Here is a 22,392-nt window from a genome sequence, read left to right as displayed (position 1 = left end):
TATATATATATATATATTATTAACTTATAATATTATAAAGTATAAGGGTTGAATTTTAACTTTTAAAATTCTAAGGGTTGGAACTAAAGTTTTTAATCAAGACTTTACTTGTTCCAAAACTTGAGGGCAATTTTGTAAACTTTCAAAACTTTTCATTTCTTGTAACTTATGAGTTAATAGAGTATTAAAAAATGAAGACCCTTCATTTTTATAACTCATGTATTCTTTTAATGGCTTTTAACAAAGTGACTTTTGGTTTTCCATAACTTGAGGACAAGTTATGGACTCCATTAAAACACATAATGATCAAGAATTAAACTACCAAGTAGGTTATAAATAATTCATATGATCATCTAATCTTCATAAGTTCAAGAATATGAATATTAACATTTTTCAAGAATCAAAATTATACTTAAAACTTTCTAATTTTGATAATTGTCATTGTAAATGGATTAGCATGAACATTACACCATCTGAAACAAGTTTTCAAGTACCAAAACAGTTTAGGGTAATGTTTCCAGTCCATTTCCAGCAAAAAAAAGTCGAAAATCTGCATTCTGAGGCTCCTACTCGTCGAGTGCATGAACCTACTCGGCGAGTAGGATGAATTTACACATGAACTCGGCGAGTCCCCCCATGGACTCGTTGAGTTCATCAGGCAGATTGCACAATATCGACTTTTTTCAACAATTTTGCACAAATGACAAACAAACAAGCCTAGGCTCTGATACCACTGATGGGTTTTGAGCATTCTAACACTTCCTAATGTACATGCAACCCTAATAACCTTGGTTCTATGTTTGTCTAATTATCATGCAAAGTTGAATTCAAAGGTTATATTCCTATTTAGCTGAAGGGTCTAATAAATGGTTAGGGCTAGGCTTTATGTGATTTGTTTGGTTTTGAGTCTGTAATAGTGTTTTGAGTTGTTTACTGTTTTGTCATGTTCACGAACGTAACCACTTTTACGGCCGTAAACGTGTTTACGGCCGCAAACTCAGTTTTCTGTCTAGACTAGTATATAAAGGCTAGGAGTTGGTCATTTGTACGGTTCGATGCCATAGTGTTTATGGCTAGTCTTTGAGTTGTATCTGACGGTTCAAGAGTTTAATCGTGTGCAAGCTCAATTCATTCATCTTATTGTTGTTATTCTCGACTTGTGATTGTTTGATTACTAGTGAAAGATCCAGATTCGGACCTATCAATTGGTATCAGAGCGTAAACTGGTATCAAAACTCATTCGATCGAGATTTTGTGTGTTCAAGCTATTATTCTCACTGTTTGATCATTAGATTCTACGTTCTAGGCATTGAAGGAACTAATTTTATCTGAAAACTCGAGTTTTGAAGGCTATTTGAGAGTTTACTGCCAACCGTAAACTCAGTTTACTATCGTAAAAGGATACATTCAAGAACCGTAATCTCTTAATATTCAAGCACTATAAATAGGATTGAAGAACAGAAAATCCATAAACCGTGAACTTATACCGTAAACTTAGTTTATAGTCGCAAACATATCAACCGTAAACTCTCTTTACGACCGTAAACATCTTATTTTTCTAGATTAACCGTAAACCTTTTTGGAACTTCAAATCACTTCAATTTCAAATGGATTCTCAAATTCAAACTCATTTTCAAGCACTTGATGTTGTTATGGGCACTACTACACGTATTCCAAGGTTAATGTATGCGGAAGGTTTTCCTGAGTGGAAGTACAGAAAAGAGAAATATATTAAAATGAAAGATTTCAAGATCTGGAGAAGCATTCTTAGAGATCCTATCAGAATTATTGTAGCTGTTGGAGGTCAATTGGTTGACAAATCTGTTGAAAACTACACTGATGAGGGTTTTGAATTGATTGAGGAACAGGAAAGAGCATTAGCTACTTTAACCATGGCATTATCTCCTGATATTGCTCAAGGTTTTCGTGAGTATACTTCAGCTAAAGCTTTATGGGAAGCTCTAATTGATGTCTATGAGGGCAATGAAGATATGAAAGAGAGTCGGCAGGATATGCTGAGACAAAAATTCAACATGTTCAACTACATTCCAGGAGAGACTCTTGAAGCTCAATTGCAAAGGCTCATTGCACTCACAACTGACATGAATATTTCAAGGATTTTCTTGACCAAGTCAAAAATCAACAAGGAACTGTTGAACGCTCTTCCTAGATCATGGGATATGAATGTTGCTATGATTAAGAAAACCAAGGATTTGAGTCGCCTCTCTCTTGCAGAAGTCATGGTGGTTATCAAGGCCTGTGACATTGATGACAAACAGAGAGAAATCAACCATGTGAATTCATACTCTACTGCAAATCCTATGATGTGCGTTGGCTAGAGGAAAATGAAACAGACGCTCGAGTGGGTCCTGACTAGTTATTTGATTACACATCTCTTTTCAAATCACTTAATGTGTCTTCAGATAATTCAAATGGATCCTCTTCTGGTTCGAAGTTAGTGTCTAAAGACGAAGATGAAGAAGTTGTCTACAGACCCCCATCGATTGAGGGGGAGTTCTCTGCTCCATGTGATGGAGAGTCCTTTGCTACACCTGAGGGGGAGTCATCTGATCAACCATCTAGTCCAGAGTCTAAAGTTCAAGATGAAACTCCTGATGCTAATGCTACACCACTTACCCCTATTGAAAGAGAGTTCATGTCTAGAGATGCTTCCGCTGCCACTTCAACCTTTATGGACCTACTCTTTCCTGAAGAAATTGCAAATGAGTTTGTAGCAGAGTATACCCTCTAGAATTCAATGCGATCATCCGATCGAAAATGTCATTGGCCAGCTCGGTGAAGGAATTAAAACAAGAAGTCAGAGTGGAGATGTAAATGAATGTCTTTACTCTTGCTTTATATCTCAAATAGAGCCCAAAAACGTTCAAATGGATTTGAATGAACCCAACTGGGTAGATGCGATGCATGAAGAGCTAAATCAGTTTGAAAAGCTTGGGGTTTGGAAATTGGTTGAGTTACCAAAGGGAAAACGGTCTCTTGACACGCGTTGGGTCTATCATAATAAACAAGATGATTCTGGTGTAATCGTTCGAAATAAAGCAAGATTGGTGGTTCGCGGGTTTCGACAAGTCGAGGGTCTTGATTATACTAAGGTGTATGCTCCCGTGGCTCGTCTGGAAGCTATTCGAATCTTTCTCGCAAATGCTTCTTATAAGAATTTCACGGTCTACCAAATGGATGTCAAGACTGCCTTCTTGTATGGCAAGGTGAAGGAAGAAATTTACGTTGATCAACCCCCTGGGTTTGTTAGCTCAAAGTTCCCTAATCATGTCTACAAGTTGGACAAGGCGGTGTATGGGTTACATCAAGCTCCTCAAGCGTGGTATGCAACTCTAACAAAGCACTTGTTCGAACACGGCTACTCTCGAGGCACTATTGATCAAATTTTATTCATCAAGCATGTTGGTGATGATCAGATACTGGTTCAGATCTATGTTGACGAAATCATATTTGGGTCCACATGTCCAAAGCTTTGCAAAGAGTTTGAAGGCATAATGAAGAAAAGGTTTGAGATGAGTTCTCTTGGCGAGATGACCATGTTTCTGGGGATTTAGGTCAAACAGAATTCAACCGGAATCCTACTACACCAAGCAAAGTATGTTGATGATATTCTTGAGAAGTTTGGATTTTCAGACGCAAAGCCTGCATCGACTCCCATGGCTGAAAGACCCCTACTGACTCCAGATATTGATGGCGAATCCGTAGATCAAACTCGTTATAGATCAATGATCGGTGCCTTGATGTATCTCACTGCAAGTTGTCCTGACATCATGTTTCCAGTGTGTCAATGCGCTCGCTTTCAGGCTAATCCTAAACTTTCACATCTTATTGTTGTCAAAAGAATTTTTCGGTATATCAAAGGCAGCCCAAAACTGGGTCTTTGGTATCCGAAAAATTTTGAATTTGATTTATATGCTTTTGCTGACAGTAATTATGGAGGCTATGAGCATCACATGAAATCAACATCAGGAGGATGTCAGTTCCTTGGTGATCGACTGGTGTCGTGGCAATGCAAGAAACAGCATACAGTATCTACTTCTATAGCAAAAGCAGAATACGTTGCTGCATCGGCGTGTTGCTCTCAAGTTATCTGGATACAACATCAACTGCTGGACTACGGTTTGAACTATCTAGAAACCCCAATTCACTATGATAATGAGGTTGCTATTCAGATCACTAAAAATCTTGTCCAACATTCCAAAACCAAGCACATTGACATCAAAATTCATTTCATCAGAGATTGTTATGAGCGTTCGCTCATTCGGCTCGAACAGGTTCTCACTGCTAATAATGTGGCGGATCTGTTCACAAAGCCGTTTAACAAAGCTCGATTCGATGTGCTTGTGGGATTTTTAAAAATGATTCGTTTTGAGGATTAATTTTTAGGTTTTCTTAGTTTAAATTTGCGCATTTTTAGTCATTTCATTCTCTCATATGCACAAATTTAGGGGGAGAAATAAAAACAAAAAAAAAATTAGAAAACTTTAAAAATCCAAAAACATCAAAAATTCAAAAAAAAATATTGTCGCTAATAGTTTAGTTTGCTGTTGAAGGACTGGGAAGTGATATGATCATGTGATAACAGGCAACCTGAGTCTGCGTAACGTACCCAAAGTTGAAGGGTCTATGCTCTGGTTTGATGTGTCGGTAGGCACGAAAAATTTTAAATGGACATTACTAGGCAGAGTTGAACTTAGGAAATTTATAGACTTGACAAATCTTGACCTACTTAGATCCATTCAGCCTGACAATACGACGCTGGTATAGGTTGAGCAGGGAGATATATATATGGGAATCCACTCGTCACATTAAATGAACCTATACTTGGAACCGTGGTTTAACTTTTCCTTGATGTGCGGATTCTGTCCTTAATTCCGGTTGGATGGGGTGACTGGTAAATTCCAATAAATTAGGTCTGTAGAATATCATTTTCTTTCTTTCCGTCTGTTAGTCATATGTTGTCTCCTTTGCGTGACTTCCAATCCGACCTGGTACACAACATATGCAACTCTATTTCTCTGCATTTTATATATGTGAAACTCCTCTTATCTGTTAGCCATATGTTGTCTCCTTCGCGTGACTTCTTATCCGACCTGGTACACAGCATATGCAACCTTCTACTTCTCAACACCTCTTAAGTAATAAGTAATAGAATTCTGAATCTATCGTCTCTCTGAATGGTTGTCTACTCACCCGGTGTAAGGAGTACTCTGGAAGTTCTTAACGGCCGGGGCATATCAGGAAGCGGGAAACATGTTCCAGTACAATTAAAATTGAACACTCAAAGATTGTCTTTAGATCTCGCTGCTCAATTTAGGTGGACAACAATATCTCTGGTCGTCGTCAGATAAATGGTCCTTAAGATATAGTATTTAAGGAATCAGATATAATTACTAGGAACTTAAGTTCACCTTTTCTTGTAACAAATAGTATGTCCTGAATCTGTCACAATTTTTCGTGTTTAAGTGGACCACAATACCGACGATCGACCAGACAAAGATGTGAATATGAAAGGTACCGACAAGTGGATAAATATTGTCTAACAACTTTGATCCCGGTATCACAAGATGAAGTCAAAAGTTTACCTACGCGTATTATTTTGTTAGAATTTCTTTTATTTTATTTTTGAGGTTATTTTATTTTTATTTTTTATTTTTTATTTTTTAGAGGTCAATTTTTTCTTTAATTTTTGAAATTAGGATAATTTTATATTATTTTAATTTTTATTTTTACTTTTATTTTAATAATCCTCAAAAAGTTTTATTTTTGAAATTCTATTTGAAATTGAACTGATAATCTAACAATGTATGCGGTTTGAAAAGTCAAAGTGGTATAAAAGTGGAAGTTTACTCCGGTAAACCCTCTTTACTGCCTCCCTCATTCAGAAACCGTAAACAACTCCTCTTTTCTCTCTAATCTTTGAAAATCAAGTGCTAGTTTTCTCAAAATCGTTTAGTCCACATCAAAGGTATGTCAATTCCGACCATGAACTTGTAATTTTTTGTTTGAATCGACTAAGAATCATAGTAGTAATTTGTGTTCAAAGTCTGTTGGAGTTTACGGTGTTAGAATGTTCATAGACCGTAAACTCATACACCGTAAATTCATAGACCGTAAACCTCGTTTTGACCTTGCGACCGTAAACGGTCCTTTGGTCTTACGACCGTAAACTCGGGTTGGCCTTACGGCCGTAAACCATGTTTACGGTCCGTTGACCTAGTTTGACCGTAAACTATATTTTGACCTCTGTTGACCGTAAACCCTTGTTGACTTGTTAGTTGGCCAAAATTAAGAAAACTTTGAGCATTTCAACTTTAGATACCTTGTTTTCTTACTTGGCTTGTTTAGTGCAGATAATGGCATATCTTAAGACAACTGAGATGCACAACCTTGCAATAGTGTTGGATGATCCACCAGTGGCCCATAGAGATTTCATGTCCATGATGTACCGTCTTCGAGAATGTTGCTTGGCTTATGCTATCACAGTGAATCATGTCATCTATGAGAGTCTTATTCAATAATTTTGGAGAATAGCCAAGGTGACCGAGAAGAATAAAGAAATGATTATTGAAGTTGTAGTGCAAAACTACAAAATCAGAATTTCGGAGCAATATATCAGAGACACATTGATGATCCTTGATGAATCTGATTATCCAACTAAAGCTGATGCTGGAGAAATTCCAAAAATTCTTGAAAGGATGGGATATGAGGGTTCTTATCCTCCAACCGTGAAAAAGCTTCTACCTCCTTACTGGCGCTTCTTGGCTCACGTGCTCATTAGCTATGTGTCAGGAAGGAGATCAGGAGCTGATGAGATCTCAATCAGAAAAACAGGAGTAATTGTGTCTTTGGCAGCCGGCAACAAATTTAACTTCTCAAAATATGTCTTTGATGAGTTTCTAGTGAACATTGGTGCCATGACTCGGGGAAACAGAGACGCATTTCTGATGTATCCCCGATTCATTCAAGCTTTCATTGATGATCAATTCCCTGACATGGTCAAGTCTGGTGATAAGATGGACACAAAGTCCTTAGGCTCTCACACTATTGGTCTTATCAAACAAAATCGAAAGGGCAAAGTGGTGTTTCAAGGTCTACATCTCTTGGTGAAGTTCGTATAATTTGCAGAGATCAATGAGTCTTCTGAATCCCATGGAACTTCTGAGAAGACTCTATCAGAGCCAACTTCATCAGAAAAGGTGTCTTCTGAATTTATCATCACTATTTCCGATCATGAAGATGACGAGACTCCTGCTCCAAAAACTCAAGTCGATGATGAACACAAATTGCAATTTGTTCAAGTACAGAGTGACTACAATGAGGGAACAAGAAATGATGACAAAGAAGATGAGGATTTTGATCTCACGGGATTTGATAAGGATGATATCCCGTTGAATTTCGGTAGCAATGATGATTTTTTGTCTGATGTAAACCTCGACAACTTGCTTGACAATGTCAATGAAGTTGTTCATGTGACTACTGAGACAAGGGTAGAAGAAGATGTTTTCGTGGCTACACCTCCGGTTTCCAATCAGAGGCGGAAATAGCAATTCCTATGGTGACAATGTCAGGGATTCCTCCCCTTGACACTGGTCTACCTACTACCATGCCAATGCAAGATGATCTCACCACCACTCAAGCCACTCCTCCTCCAAACAAGCGACGCAGACTAGTTCTGAGACTAGCAAATTAGAGTTCAACGACTCAAGGTGCTATAGCTTCACCAACAATCACGCCAGTTATTGTCTCAGCCGAACCTATCAGTGAAGGTCCCAGTATTATATTTGAAGTTGGTGGTTCTTCATTACAAGCAGATCGATCTCCTTCCAAACCAAACAAAGATGATGCCTCGGTCAAGTTAGCCCATCTGTTAGCTAAAGAACAGTTTTCTACACCACTTCCTCGTGACAAAGGAATTTTCATCGGAGGTGACAACACAAGAGATGACTCCCCTTCACTCTATGGACTCCAAAGTCAAATTGACGTCATCAATTAGAAAAATGTTGAACTCGATCAAAGGAATATTGAGCTAGTCAACAAGGTCGTAGACCTCCAATTTGAAAATACAGAGCTCAGTATCCAAGTGGCCGAGCTTCGCGAAGAAAATGTTCTGAAGACCAAGCAAATTGCTGACCTTCAGAAACAATATGGTCACTTGGATGCTAACTTCCTGGAGATGCAAAAGAAACTTGAATACATGTTTGGTGATGATTTTAAGTCAACAGTTGATGAACCACATGTCGATCCCCCTATTCCAGACGATCCTAGTATTGATGCTCCCACCTCTTCTCAACCAATCAGATCTCCCATCGCTTTGAAGTGGAACCTGAACAAGCTCCAAGGGCAGGTGCCTCAAAGAGTTCCGAGAAGAAGAAGAAGGTTGTTACCAAGGATAACCAAGGCAAATGGCTTTTCAAAAGAAGCATAGATCATAAGGCGCCCTGGGATCAACCACGAATTACTCTTACTGATCTTAGCACTCAAACTTTCAAGGATATCTATGGTGATAGGTCAGGAATCGTGTCTTGGGGATTCCATGACACACAGAACATGTTTATGGTGAGAAGGAAGAGCGGGAATAAGGAACTATACAAGGATGCTCATGATTTTCATTCTTTCACTAAGGTTGACCTCATTGAGCTATCCAAAGCTCCCTTTTCGAATCCCTCAGGAAATCCTAAGGCCAGTTAGTTCAAATCTTTCCTGGAAGATCAAGTTGCCAAGGGGTTCCCGTCAATGAAGACTGCAGAGTCTGTTGTCAAGGTTCATTCCAAGGTATTTGATACTTCAACAAATCAGCCAATTACATCAATGATGTGGCCTACTACAGCTCAGGTTAAGCAAGTCCATGTTCTTCAAAATTACCTTGATGGTTCTCTTGCATCCATGCTTTATTGGGTGTATGATGAATCCACGGATGCTGCGGTCATCAAGTTAAAAGAAAATTGCATTCATCTCTATGAGAAAAGGGATTTACTTCAATTTCACAAGTGGGACATACATCACCTTGCTACTAAACAGATTGTGGTGGTTGAATCCATATTTGAACCTGTTGCGAAAGAATATACGGCGATGGTGGCTCAAATTATCGAGATGAAGATGTGGAATGGAGCAATGGGGAGATCTAATGTGCTGGTCATCGACAAAGACTGAATTCAAGCTAGCACCAAACCAAAGGGGAGATTGAAGGGTCTGATAAATGGTTAGGGCTAGGCTTTATGTGATTTTTTTGGTTTTGAGTTTGTAATAGTGTTTTGAGTTGTTTACTGTTTTGTCATGTTCACGACCGTAAACATGTTTACGGCCATAAACGTGTTTACGATCGCAAACTTAGTTTGCTGTCTAGACTAGTATATAAAGGCTAGGAGTTGGTCATTTGTACGGTTCGATGCCATAGAGTTTACGACTAGTCTTTGAGTTGTACCTGACGGTTCAAGTGTTTAATCGTGTGCAAGCTCAATTCATTCATCTTATTGTTGTTATTCTCGACTTGTGATTGTTTGATTACTAGTGAAAGATCCAGATTCGGACCTAACACTAGCATACATGGGGAACAATTTTTAACTTGAATGAAAGATAGAATAATTTACCTTGTTGTTGCTTATGATCCTTGAAACCTTGTGAGCCAAGCACCCCAAGTGTGATGTCTCAAATGCTTCACACAACACCAAATGCTCTTGGAAAGACTTTTGAGAGAACACACACTTCTTAAAATCGGCCTAGACCTCTTGTTTCATATGTGTACCCGATTTTGGTGGAGAATGGGATTCTTATATAGTGTTGACACATCTAGGGTTACACCATGTAAACCCTAATGTGTCATGACTCTTCATTTCCATGACCCATGGGTTTGTAACTCCCATGGAGCATCCTATGGGTGGAACCCAACTTGATAATCCATGGAGCCTCTTAGCCCACTATATAAGATATGGATGATTTACATAATCAACCCATATATTTAATTAGTTATCTTTTGATCACTTAATTAATTCTAAATTAATTCTTGATCAAACTAATTAAATAATATTATTAATATATTAGAACTTATAATATATTAATAATTTCCAAGTGTTATTTCTCTCATTTAGTCTATCCAATTGCATGGTGCCATGCAACCCAAATGGACCATGCCGGATCGGGTCAAGTACTTACCAGAAATAGTTATGGACTTAGACACCTTATCCAACAAGTTCGTCACTCGCTTAAATTTGATTGTAGCTAGCAACCACGAGTGGGGTTGTCAACCCGTATACTAATTATACATGACTTCCTCGCTCACACGGGATTAACGATTACAGTTCATAGGATTTCTACTAAGATCCCCAATCTTAGTTAATGAATACAATTACTCATGTAGACTTCAACGGCTTCCTATAGCTCTAACAACAAAAGCATTTTCATGTCTAAAACCCTAAGTTATTACACTTTGCTTTTAAACATTACTCCTAAGTTCATATTACTTTAGGCAGTATAACAGCTATAACTTGAGGAAAAACAAGGTTTTATCATAAAACCAACAACAACATATAACATACCAAGTTTTATCTTGTCATAAAACTATAAATAGAAACATATAGCACACCAAGTTTTATTTTGACATAAAACCAATAATAGCAACATACTTTAGAAATTAACATATAGAACTTTCGAATATAACTTCGAAACTATATCTCACACAACATATATATATATATATATATATATATATATATATATATATATATATATATATATATATATATATATATATATAGAATCCAAAATATAACTCAAGATCTACATTAGTATAATAACATGCTAACAAGTTGATAATAGTTGTATATATTCAAAATATTATATTTGAACAACTATATCACGGTTAATATAACTATCTACGTTGATACTAATATACTATCATATAGACATAATATTAACGTGTATACAATATTTAGCATGCGTTATCCCCCAAAAATATTAAAAAGTGGGGCCGTGAAACTCACTCTAGTAGCGTGATTAACTAGAAACGGTTAGCGGTTCGAGATCGGCGGGCTCGGGAAGCACGAGGGCTTCAACAAATGAGAGAAAAGGAAAGAGTTCAGATGCAAGAATGGCTGAGGTTGAACCTGCTATTTTTAGCAAGTTTTTGGACTCTTACGTCGTGAATTTCTAAAACTCACATCGTGAGTCAAGCCTGCTCACCTTGTAGACTTTCCATTTGCGTCCCTAGCTTCGGAAGGTGGCCAGATGACTCCTCACGTCGTGAGATATCCTTGCTCACATCGTGAGCTTAGAAATTATCCCTTCGTAGCCTTGTCACGCACACTTTAGGTCCGAAATGTGGCAATTTGACTCCTCACGTCGTGAGTTTCTATGCTCACGTCGTGAGCTCAGTCGGATTAGGGTTTCTAATAGTTGTATCTTCGGAAGGTCGTAACTTTCACATACGAACTCTGTTTTTGACGTTCTTTATATGCACACGTAGGTATTTAAGAGTACTACAACTCTCTTCTAGAATCCAATAGCTAATTCTAAGTATATTTTAAATTCTTCTTATTATAGAGATTTATAGTATTCGGTTTATCATAACTTCTTCATGTGAAGTCAGATTCAGACGTTCTCTATATTTTTGGAATCGTATGGACGTATACTTTAAGTTGTATCGTAAAGAAATTTCATATTTGTATTAGAATTTATCTTGAAATACATAGTACGTTTATCACATTACTATTTTAATAAAATCATATTACATGATAATCACATGTGATTGTTATTGACCTATTTTGACTGGTGTTACAACAACCCTACCATGGTGGCATGTGGGTGGACCATCGGGGGATATTATGGTTATGGCTGAATAGTGTGAGGGATCTTGGTTCTGGTTCCAGAAGTGTGCGGGAAGGACTGTTGTTATGAGATAAGGATCTCTATTTGTTGCGTTGCGATGATCTGTAGAGTTGTGGTTATGATTGCTACTTGTTGAGTTGTGTTGGCTGTTGGGCGCCATAGACTGGCTATGTAAGTTATCGTCATTTCAGCTGTAGAACTGGATGGTGTCTGTGAGACTGGTGTGCGGTTTTAGGCGTGTTTTCCTGAATGGAAGTTTTCCCGCTGTCGAGTGACTGCATTGGATGCAGCGTGCTTCTTTTTGTTGTTCCTGATGTCACTGGAATGTCACCTACCATCGTTGTTTTCTGGGTTTCCTTTGTGGATATATCGTTCTAGAGATACGCCTGGATGGCGCCAAATGTTGTGATATATTGGAGAGGATTGAGTTGGAACTATAGGGGAGATCCATGCAGGTATCTTCTCCTGATATCACAGTGCAAAAAGAGAGAGATGGCCGTTAATTGACGTCCGGGAGGAGTTCCCGGGACGAAGCTCCGATGATCAAGTTAGTATGAGATCTGAGAGAGATTATAATAGATCACAGAAAAAAGAGAATTACGTCCCCTTCTTTGTGAGGAAGAAGGATCCTTTTATACCTGTTCGAGAAGCACATCCCTCAACTGATTTTGTTGAGCATTCCCTCGTGAGGTGCAACATGGTAGACCCATATTGGAGGGTCCTCTGTCACGTCTTTTGCCCCATTCCCTCATTGGCTAGAAGGAGATATTTTAATTGTTATGAAGATCGTGGCTATCATCTAATAGGTAAGTGGGACTCTCTGATTGGTCCCACGTTTTTCGGGATGTTACTTCTTGGAGAATAGGTTAAAGCGCGACTCTGGACCTTAACCGCCATACCAGTGATCTTCGCATTGGCGAAATCCCGGACTTAGCTTCAGACTAGGTTCTGACCAGACCAAGCCCGACGTTAGTTTGACTTCTCCTTTTTTTACGTTCTCCTAAGGGATATGTTAACAATAAACCTTACGGAGTCAAAGCTCAGCCCGTAAAACTCTGAACTTTTGTCTGAAATTATTGTAAGTTAAGATACACTTACTACATTTTAAGTGTAACTTATATTTATGTTTATTATCATTATTATGAACCTATAAATAAGATTTATCAGTGATTCTATCCAAAATACTGATTGATCTAATTACAAGAGTGATGTCTAGGCTATATCTAGTGAGGTATTTAAATTGGATTTTCCAAACAGTAACTCTGTATACAAAATAGATCATACCTTCGATGTGATGTTACCTGGTTATTCCTTATCATATAGAGCGTGACGTATTTCTTGAGGATTATTGAAGAATCGATAAATTGTTAAATGCAACATTATCTATATGAACGAATACTGAGGCGTAGTAATATTCGTATTTAGGTCATTTTAAAGGGAAAAGTTGAAGTGTTAGGTGAAGAGCTTGACTAACTTTGGATCTTATACCTCAATCAAGTGAGCACATAATTACTTTTATGAGCACGATTTAATATATGTATTAAATACTTAAAAGATTAAATATATGCTGAAAGTGTGTCATTTGAATTCTATATTATAGTATACTTTATATGTTTTAAATACTTAAAAGATTAATAACCAGAATACGTGTTAACTATTTATTTGATAATACTACATAACACTTTGTATGAGCGAGATATGATTATATAAGTGCTAAAAGTATTTCTAGTTATACCACTTGAAAATCTTATTACAAGTATTATTATTGAAAATGATTTATGGTATGACGAATACTTACCTGTAGGATGTAAAATATTTCATAAAACAGGAAAAAAAATTTGGAAGTTAATTACATGCATCATAGTCTTATTCTCGGAAATTACTCTTTCCTCTTAAGTGCTCTTATTCTCTGGGTCTTTGTGCTAGTAGTTTGGTTTTCTGAGACCGAATATGTTGCAAAGAAAGAGAGTGATAAATCATGAAAATTGTATAACAATTGAAGCAATTTCGATGTGATAGTTAGGGTTTGAAATTCATAGATTTTTGGTTTCAGAGGGTTTTTCTAGGATTTTTCTAACCTTTTAGGTCTTCTTTTGAAGAAAAATACTCTCTCTCTCTCAAACAAGTATCAGTAAGAAACCTAGGCCGCATTGGACGGATCGGTTATGTAACTTGTTTTAGTGCATTAACTCTTTGTAATATTGTTTTCGAAGCCTTTTGCTTTGTTCTAATATACATCTGCCGGACAATAGAAAAAAAAAAACAAACAAACAAACAAACTAAAGTATAGTATTTTGTTGGTCGAAAGAAATGCTGTTTTATATTAAAAAATGCAAAGGATTTTTGGGTTCTCTAAAAAAATGTTAATTTTTAAAGGAAAACTCTAATCCAAAGTTTAAGTTAATATTATATGTGTAACTATCAAGTATCAACTACCTATTTGCAATAACAAATAATATTTACTTTATAATTAAATATAATTTATAGTACAAAATGACTTCATGAATGATGTTTTCTAGTTTTATAAAGAATCAAAATCGTCAATGACCTCACCATTATCTTTTTACTATATAAAATATACAAATATCTATAACAATAAGATTCTTACACCATTCATGCTAACAATTATTATATAGAAGTTGATTTCCAGTTATTAAATCATATGAAACGCGTGTATATATATATATATATATATATATATATATATATATATATATATATATATATATATATATATATATATATATATATATATATATATATATATATATATATATATATATATATATATCTTCATCTAAATTTATTAAGACATTTATTACATAGATTTATTTAAAATAAACAATTTAATATAAAATTGTAAACATATGTAAAGTCTGAATTTATAATAAAAATAAGAAAAATATTCAATTATTAAAATTAAAATGTTTTTTCTTTTAAATTTAAACAAACGGTTTAGATAAATAAATAAAAGAAACTAATAAGGATTTAATTTAAAAAATCTGAAATTAGAAGGAAAATCATTTAATTAAATTGATATGTATTTATTATTATATTTAAATATTATATGAAATTAATGAAAAAAAATTCATAAAATGGCATGCAAAAAAACTAATTTATTTTAATAAATAAAAATTTATTTTTCGTGTGTCATATTCTCATTTATTTTGTCGGATGTACAATTTAATAAAATGGAAGAAACCATAAATTAATATATGGAAATGAAACTAATTTAAAATATCTTAAAATAGCATGTATCAAAATAAATAAGAATATGAGATATGATAAAAAAAAATGTTTATTAAAATAAATAGTACTACGCGTTAGTATGAGAACATACCGGTTTTAAAATAAAAGTTTATATACGGTAACTATATATTTATATCATATTAAGAACTTGTTCATAAATAGATTAAAAAAATAACGGAAAAAACAAAAGAGCGTAGCTTAAGATAGATTGCGACAAAGATGTGTGCTTGTTTACATCCACAATATTATTTAAGATTTATTTAATAAAACCAGAAAGTGCTTTTTTGACAATTAAATTTCATCTCTATCATTGCCATGTGAAACCAACAGATACGATATTTATTTCACACATTTACGATAACATCCCTTCTACTTTTTCCTCTTTGTCAATTTACACCTCCAAGAACTTTAATTTCTACACATTATTAGTCTCTTTGGTTTTTGGTTTTGATGTTATTAACACAACGGATAAATTATTAAAGAAGTAAACTTTCATGATGCATAAATAGATGGTGCCATTAAGGGGTGTTTGGCTTAGCTTTTCATAGGCAAAAGTCCTTTTTGGAAAAGAAAAAAAAGCAAAAGATGTTTGGCCAAACTAGTTTTAAAAGCTATTTTTTGAGTTTTTATACAAGGAAAATGAACTTTTTGGAAAAGTCAGAAAATCTTGATTTTTTTGTAACTTTTTCAAAAATGACTTTTGGGCTATGAAAAGCTAAGCCAAACACCCCTTAAATCCAACCTCAACGTGTTCATAGAATATATCAAAATGTCATCATAATTGTTAATGTCTTCATGTTAATTCAAGATATGTCTTCATTTTAACTCAATATCTTTACTATTATATAGAACATATTAGGTATTTCTTGAATTTTAAGAGGTACAAATCTTATTACATGTTGCACAACCCTATAATGCTATATCATTTGATGCGTCTAATGTTACAAATTTTGGAAAGCCTAAACAAGTTTCACCGCTACACCTATGAAGAACCATAATCGATTTGTTGCTCTGCACCCTTAATGTCAATATGGCAGCCGCCGGTTTACCTCACAACCACCATGATCGTTACTGCTTTTCATTTCCACCAATAAAGTTGTCGTCGTTGCTTTGTCTAACCATCACCACAAGCTTTGCTACATCAACATGGTTGTTTTTGCTTTGTCTCACCACGACCGTAGGTGACAGTAGATCTAAAAAAAGTGGTGTTGAAGAACATCAAAATTACCACCACCACAACTGATTTGTCTTATCACCATAGATAGTACCACAACTGTGGCCGATTTCATGTACGAAGATGACTATCGTGTATCTCCTTCAATTATTTTGTTACAGAAGTTGCCGACTTTTTTGAAAATTTGTGAGCCGACAAAAAGGGGAGCAATGGGCATCATGCAATACCATGCTACACTACTTATCATTTTCATCTTATAATTTCATGGATCCATCGGTGACTTATTTTTCTAATGGTTATGCTTCTACTGCTTAGTAGACTTGATTTGTTTTTTTTTAATACATTGAGTTATATATGAAACTACAAGTATCATGGTTTCTTAGGGTATTTGAGTGTGCTTGGATATCGGCTCAGGTAACTCTAACAATTATTGCTCTCAGCTGTAGTTTATTTCTATCTAATTTTACTAGGTTTTTGGGTTTACCTAATTTTTGGTGTTATTATGGTTTCTAGACTTGGCTGCATATTATAGGTATATTTATTAGGTTTAATCATCATATACAAGTTTAAATTTGGTTTAATCATCTTTTTTTGATCGTATGATGTTTTTGGTTCCCTTTGACACCTAAATAATTGACTCCACATTTGATTATAGAGTGAGAAGTCGATTTTATCAGTGATGAGTTTTTCTATCCGACTTGAAAGACTTCATATGATTTGGTATTGGATTAAGAATATGTAGTGGTTACTTACAAGAAGGAAGTTGAATGGAAAGAATACAAAAGCTTTCTTCTTTTTAAGAATGTGTGTGCGAAGAAATACGTTTGGATTTAATTATCATTTCTTGATTATTGATTATAAGATGAACTTTATTCTTTTTATCTTTGTTTTTGTTTGTAGGTATGGATATAAATTATGTAAATTGAATCCGATAAAGCATCCTAAATCCTGGTAGTTCATTTGATACTCAAGTTCCCATTTACACTTTCAATACCATATAGTATTTTAATGATTTTACAAATTAGTTGTTTCATTTAAATTCCTCTGGATTTAGGATTGAATATACAAAGTAATACTTTTAACTGTATGATGTCTGTGACACTTTTACTAACTTTACGGTGCTGCTTGTTTCTTATTTACTTGTTATTTAATAAAAGCTCGTCTTAAAACAAATTGAATTTATACAACATATTCCTTTTTTGTATCAAAGTATTGCTTGCCTTTTTCTTTTACTTGCAATTGCAGATGCGGTGCATTTGTTGTTGCTACAACTATTAGGCGAAAGAAATCTATTCACCCCTCCCTCATTTACCGCCCGCCGCATGGTGCGGGTAGCCCACGAGTATGCATTTAATTATAAGATATTGATGTTTAAGTTCTTATAATTTTTAGATTCTATAATGGAAAAATGATTTCGATCATATTAAAACTGGTTATAAAGCTAGTATATACATGGATATCAAATCCCGATTAAGATCATAAATTTTTATCTCAATCCAAAGGTCTTTTGGAGATCGCTCCTGACGCATCTGATCCAACTTTGGCAGTTTGACACATTAAGTCCCTTAATCAAAATTTTCACTATTTCACCTCTAAAATCTAACTTAAAACTTATAAAGTTAGTTCAATAATAAAAACTAAGATTATATTAGGAAAAAATAAAAGAAACAAGTTGATGACATATCTACATTGTTCTAGTGATTGTAAAACAACACGCACTTTCATGATATGTAACCAAAATCGTTGTATAATTACAGATCCTAGGTTCAATCATGTAACACACAATTGGAAATTCCAAATAAGTGCCCACTTTAAATGAAACGCTAATAAGGAGATCATGAATTCTAAAATTATACAATAAGAAATCAATAGAAAATCAATATTAACATCTCACATATGCATAAAAGTTTTCAAACCATTAAGATTAAAGATATAATTATATTTAAGAAACTAAAACGTATCAAAATTAAGATACACTTATCCAAATAAGAAGTGTCTTATGTAAGGAAAATTAGGGTTTGTGGTGGAGATCTGGATACCAACTTGGATTGTGATATCACTTTCCGAACTGATATTTCTACCCTATGTCTCGGTTACAAGAAATTCAACCTAGGATAATCCAAGCGGGACTCCAGCCAGGGGCTCTTCCCCTTGGACCCCGCTAGGGGCGCTGCCCCTAGACCCCGCCAAAGGGGCGTTGCCCCTTTGGAAACCCCGGACCCAAGAGCGGTGTCCCCGGACCCCCGACTAGTCGTCAAACCCGCTTCTAATTCGATCTTATACATGCGTGCACTCCGCAATACTCCATACATATATTAGAATACAAATTATGAAGCCCCTTAGCTCACATGTTAGTTCCAGTTACTTAAAATGACATGGTGACACTAAAATCACCAACATCTTAGCCTAAGATTCGCCCAAGAACATAAAGAATTGTGCAGCTAATGTTAAGGAACTAGATTTCCTTGATAAAATCCAATATAACGATTAAATATTAAAAACATGTCGCTAAAACCATAAATGTAACCATGCAGACTCAACATGATATTTGCATATTCATGCAGTCCAAAGTAGATTGTTATTTTGTTATTTCCATGACCATGTTGAACAAGTTGGATGACAATGCATATTGAATTCCATTTTCAAGTATCTTGTTATTCTTTAAAACTCCTTTTTTTGTTCTTTCATTAATCCAAGGTTTTTATCCATTTTTTCGTAAAGTGTTCTCAGTACGAACTTTTGATGTCGAGTACTCGTTTCCAAAACTTATGCACAGATCAAACCATAGAACATGCATCCCAAATTGTGTGAGGAGTGTTACAATTTAGTATTAGAGATAATGTAAGTTAGCTATGTACTAGGAATAGTACTTAGAATTAAATGATAGAGTTATGATTATATACTCTTGGATGTGTGTTAGATTAGTATATTATTTAAGATTTGTAGTTTTATCTAACATAAGTACTGGCTACTAGTCATTGGGATTTTGCTTAATGATGTCTATGTGTCAAGTACATGGTAACAAAATCTTTTGTGATAGTCAACCTATAAGAGTAACCCCTACACTTGGGGTTATATTGTATTTTATGAAAAAAAAAATGGAGAAGCAATCTGGACGAAAATTGTTGAATGGATTCCAAGCGTTTGAAATATTGCTTTCCCAACTAGAGAATGACTTTATAACACCAAAGTTTGTTTTTTTTTAGATTAGTTAAAAAGCATACATTTTGGCATGTAATTTTAACATTGAGTGGTCCCTTTTCATCAAAATTAAAAAAAGACGGTTTGTTCCCATAGGTGCCACCTTTGAACACCAACCCATACAGAAAATAACTCAAGATACGAACATAATCATAACAAGTAATTTTCTAGGACATCTTCCCTCAAAACCTAATCATATTCTATCATCAAGTGTACGAATCAAAAGATTGACACCTCTAAACATGGCATCCTACTTCCTATATATACCTAAAAATAAAATACACATGAATAAGTAGTACATGACAAAACTTCATACCATGAGTAATTAACATAATTATTAAGCATAATTTTTATGGTAAGAAATTGATAAACATGTGTACGTACCTACAAATTGCGTGAAATATACTCTAATAAATGAAATTTTTTTGCTATATGTCACACTCTCATTTAATTTGTCAAATGTCATTTTATGATTATTTTGAATTATTTTTTTCGACATGTCATTTTATGACTTTTCCATTTCATTAAATTCAACATAATATTTTAATGTAGTAATTGTAATAAATGTAGCAATAAATTGATATCAATTTTATTAATGACCTTACCTTTTAATTTCAAAATTCTCAAATTAAAAACTCATTAGTTTCTTTTGTTTGTTTAGGCTGCTGGGTATGGACAACATGTTATTACATGTTACCACACCCAAAAGGTGTCACATCATCATCCTAGTCATAAATGGGTGTTATAACACCAACGGTGGAAATAGGCAACACCAAATAAAATGTAATAACACCACTTATTTTCTATTTTATTTTTTAATTTTTTTTAACGTTTTTACTTTCTATATTTTCGAATTTCTTTATTTTTTTATTTATGTCATAATATAACTATAATATAAATCAAATCTTAAATTAAAAATAACATTTAAAAAATAACTATAAAAATTACATTTTCGATCTAAATTACAACTAAGGATGAAAACCAAAAAAAAAAAGACGAAACAAATTACATTTTCGATCTAAATTACTCAACTTCACTTGTCATCATAGATATGATCTGCCAAGTTTTCTCGAAGTTGTTGGTGTTTTCGTTGATATATCCTGGATATCAACGACTCTATGTAAGTATTCTATTGTCCCTGGTTGAAATTAAATGTGTCCAGGTTCCGTACATGAATACTTCGCAATGTTTCTTCCTTTATCTTCAATCACCATGTTATGTATAATGATACATGCATACATAATATCTCGTAGTGTGTCCAACTCATATGGCCGTGCTGCATGTTTAACTATGTGTCATTTTGCTTTCAGAACTCCAAAAGCATGTTCCACGTCCTTACGTGCTCCTTCTTGTCTTCTCTTGAAAAATCTATCTCTTGGTTCTATCGGGTGTCAAAACGCATTCACAAACGTTGAATATGTTGGATATATTACATCTGTGAGGTAATACCCGAACTTATACTCATGGTCATTTACTGTGAAAGGAGCATCCGGTGCCTTTCCTGTCAAAAGGTCATGAAATATTAGTGAATGATCAAGAACGTTTACATCATTGTTCGAACCTGCAACTCAAAAAAAAGCATGTCAAATCCATAAGTCTTGTGATGCAATCGCCTCTAATACTAACGAAGGTGATCCAAGATGACCACTTGTGTATTAACCTTTCCACGTCACAAGACAAATTCTCCATATCCACTTTGTGCAATCAATGCTTCCAAGCATTCCCGAAAAACCATGTCGTTCTTCATGCGCCGCATATAGTTGTTGTATTTCATTCAATGAAGGTGTGCGCAAGTATTTGTCACCGAAGGTTTCGATAACACCTCTCGCCAATCTATACAAACTTTCTCGTGCAATTCGATCTGACATTCTCATATAGTCATCAATAGAATCAGGTGATTCCCCCAAAGCCATAAGCTTGATTGCAACAACACATTTTTGCAACCCTGTAAAACTTCGTTTACCTCTTGCATCGTACCACAGTTTGAAATATTCATACCTAAACATATAATAAAATTTTCAAACAACTTTTTAATAATCTAAAAAACATATAATAAATTTTCAAACAACTTTTTAATAATCTAAAAAACATATAATAAAATTTTCAAACAACTTTTTAATAATCTAAAAAACATATAATAAAATTTTCAAACTACTTTTTAATAATCTAAAAAACATATAATAAAATTTTCAAACTACTTTTCAATAATCTAAAAAACATATAATAAAATTTTCCAACAACTTTTTAATAATCTAAAGAACGTATAATAAATTTTTAAAGCAATTATTTAATAATCTAAACAACATATATTAAAATAGAAAATAACTGTAATTACATTACCTTGTTTCCATTGCATTGGCTATTCATTGAAATACATTTTTCTGCAAACGAAATCTTCTTTTGAAATCGTTTGCTTGGTAGACACAATTATCCGCAAAATAATCGTGTACTAAACGTCTATGCCCCTCTTCACGATCTCTGTTCAACGCCGCACGTCTAGTCAATAGTGGAGTTGGCTCTTGCGGTATCATGTCGGTAACATATTGATACATTATACCCACAAACATATCATCCTCGTCGATATCATGATTGTATGGATGAAACGGATAAAAATGTTCCATTTTTTAATAATGTAATAGAAAAAAATGAAATTGAAAGGATCTTATATATATAGAAAGGATTTGTTTGGTTTGGAAAATAAAATGAAGATAAATGTGGTGTATTTATATTAATAGAGATTTTTTTATGTTTGTGACCGTTTGCAAACGGTCGGATTTTTAAACGTTGCACCAATTGGATTAGCTGTTTCCTCCCGTCACCACTATAACGTACGCTAAAATAACACCTAATAACGTTGGGTGGGCGCGGTGTTTCGCGTGTTATAACGCTGTTATATGGCATCCACGTCGGATTAACGCGAATAA

General features: G+C 34.6%; 1 protein-coding gene across 1 annotated transcript; it reads right to left on the bottom strand.

Moving 5' to 3' along the window:
• Positions 1-20,859: 20,859 nt before the first annotated feature.
• LOC145050139 (uncharacterized) lies at positions 20,860-22,089 on the bottom strand. The gene is made up of 4 exons (XM_078998434.1): positions 21,844-22,089; positions 21,667-21,677; positions 21,129-21,466; positions 20,860-21,029 (listed from the first exon to the last, which is right to left on the bottom strand). Exons 1-4 carry the CDS (start codon positions 22,087-22,089, stop codon positions 20,860-20,862), a joined length of 765 nt encoding a protein of 254 aa, XP_078854560.1.
• Between the last annotated feature and the right edge of the window lie 303 nt (positions 22,090-22,392).

This window comes from Lactuca serriola, chromosome 5 (assembly GCF_051521515.1).
Source record: "Lactuca serriola cultivar US96UC23 chromosome 5, Lser_US96UC23_V15, whole genome shotgun sequence".
NCBI classification, from domain to species: domain Eukaryota; kingdom Viridiplantae; phylum Streptophyta; class Magnoliopsida; order Asterales; family Asteraceae; genus Lactuca; species Lactuca serriola.
The sequence above is the reverse complement of the archived record's forward strand: the minus strand, read 5'-3'. Positions and strand labels throughout refer to the sequence as shown.

Coding starts and splice junctions, on each gene's coding strand:
- LOC145050139 (XM_078998434.1), bottom strand. CDS start 22,089: ATGGAACATTTTTATCCGTTTCATCCATACAATCATGATATCGACGAG. Junction 21,030..21,128: donor TTGTCTTGTGACGTGGAAAG/GTTAATACACAA, acceptor TTTGAGTTGCAG/GTTCGAACAATGATGTAAAC.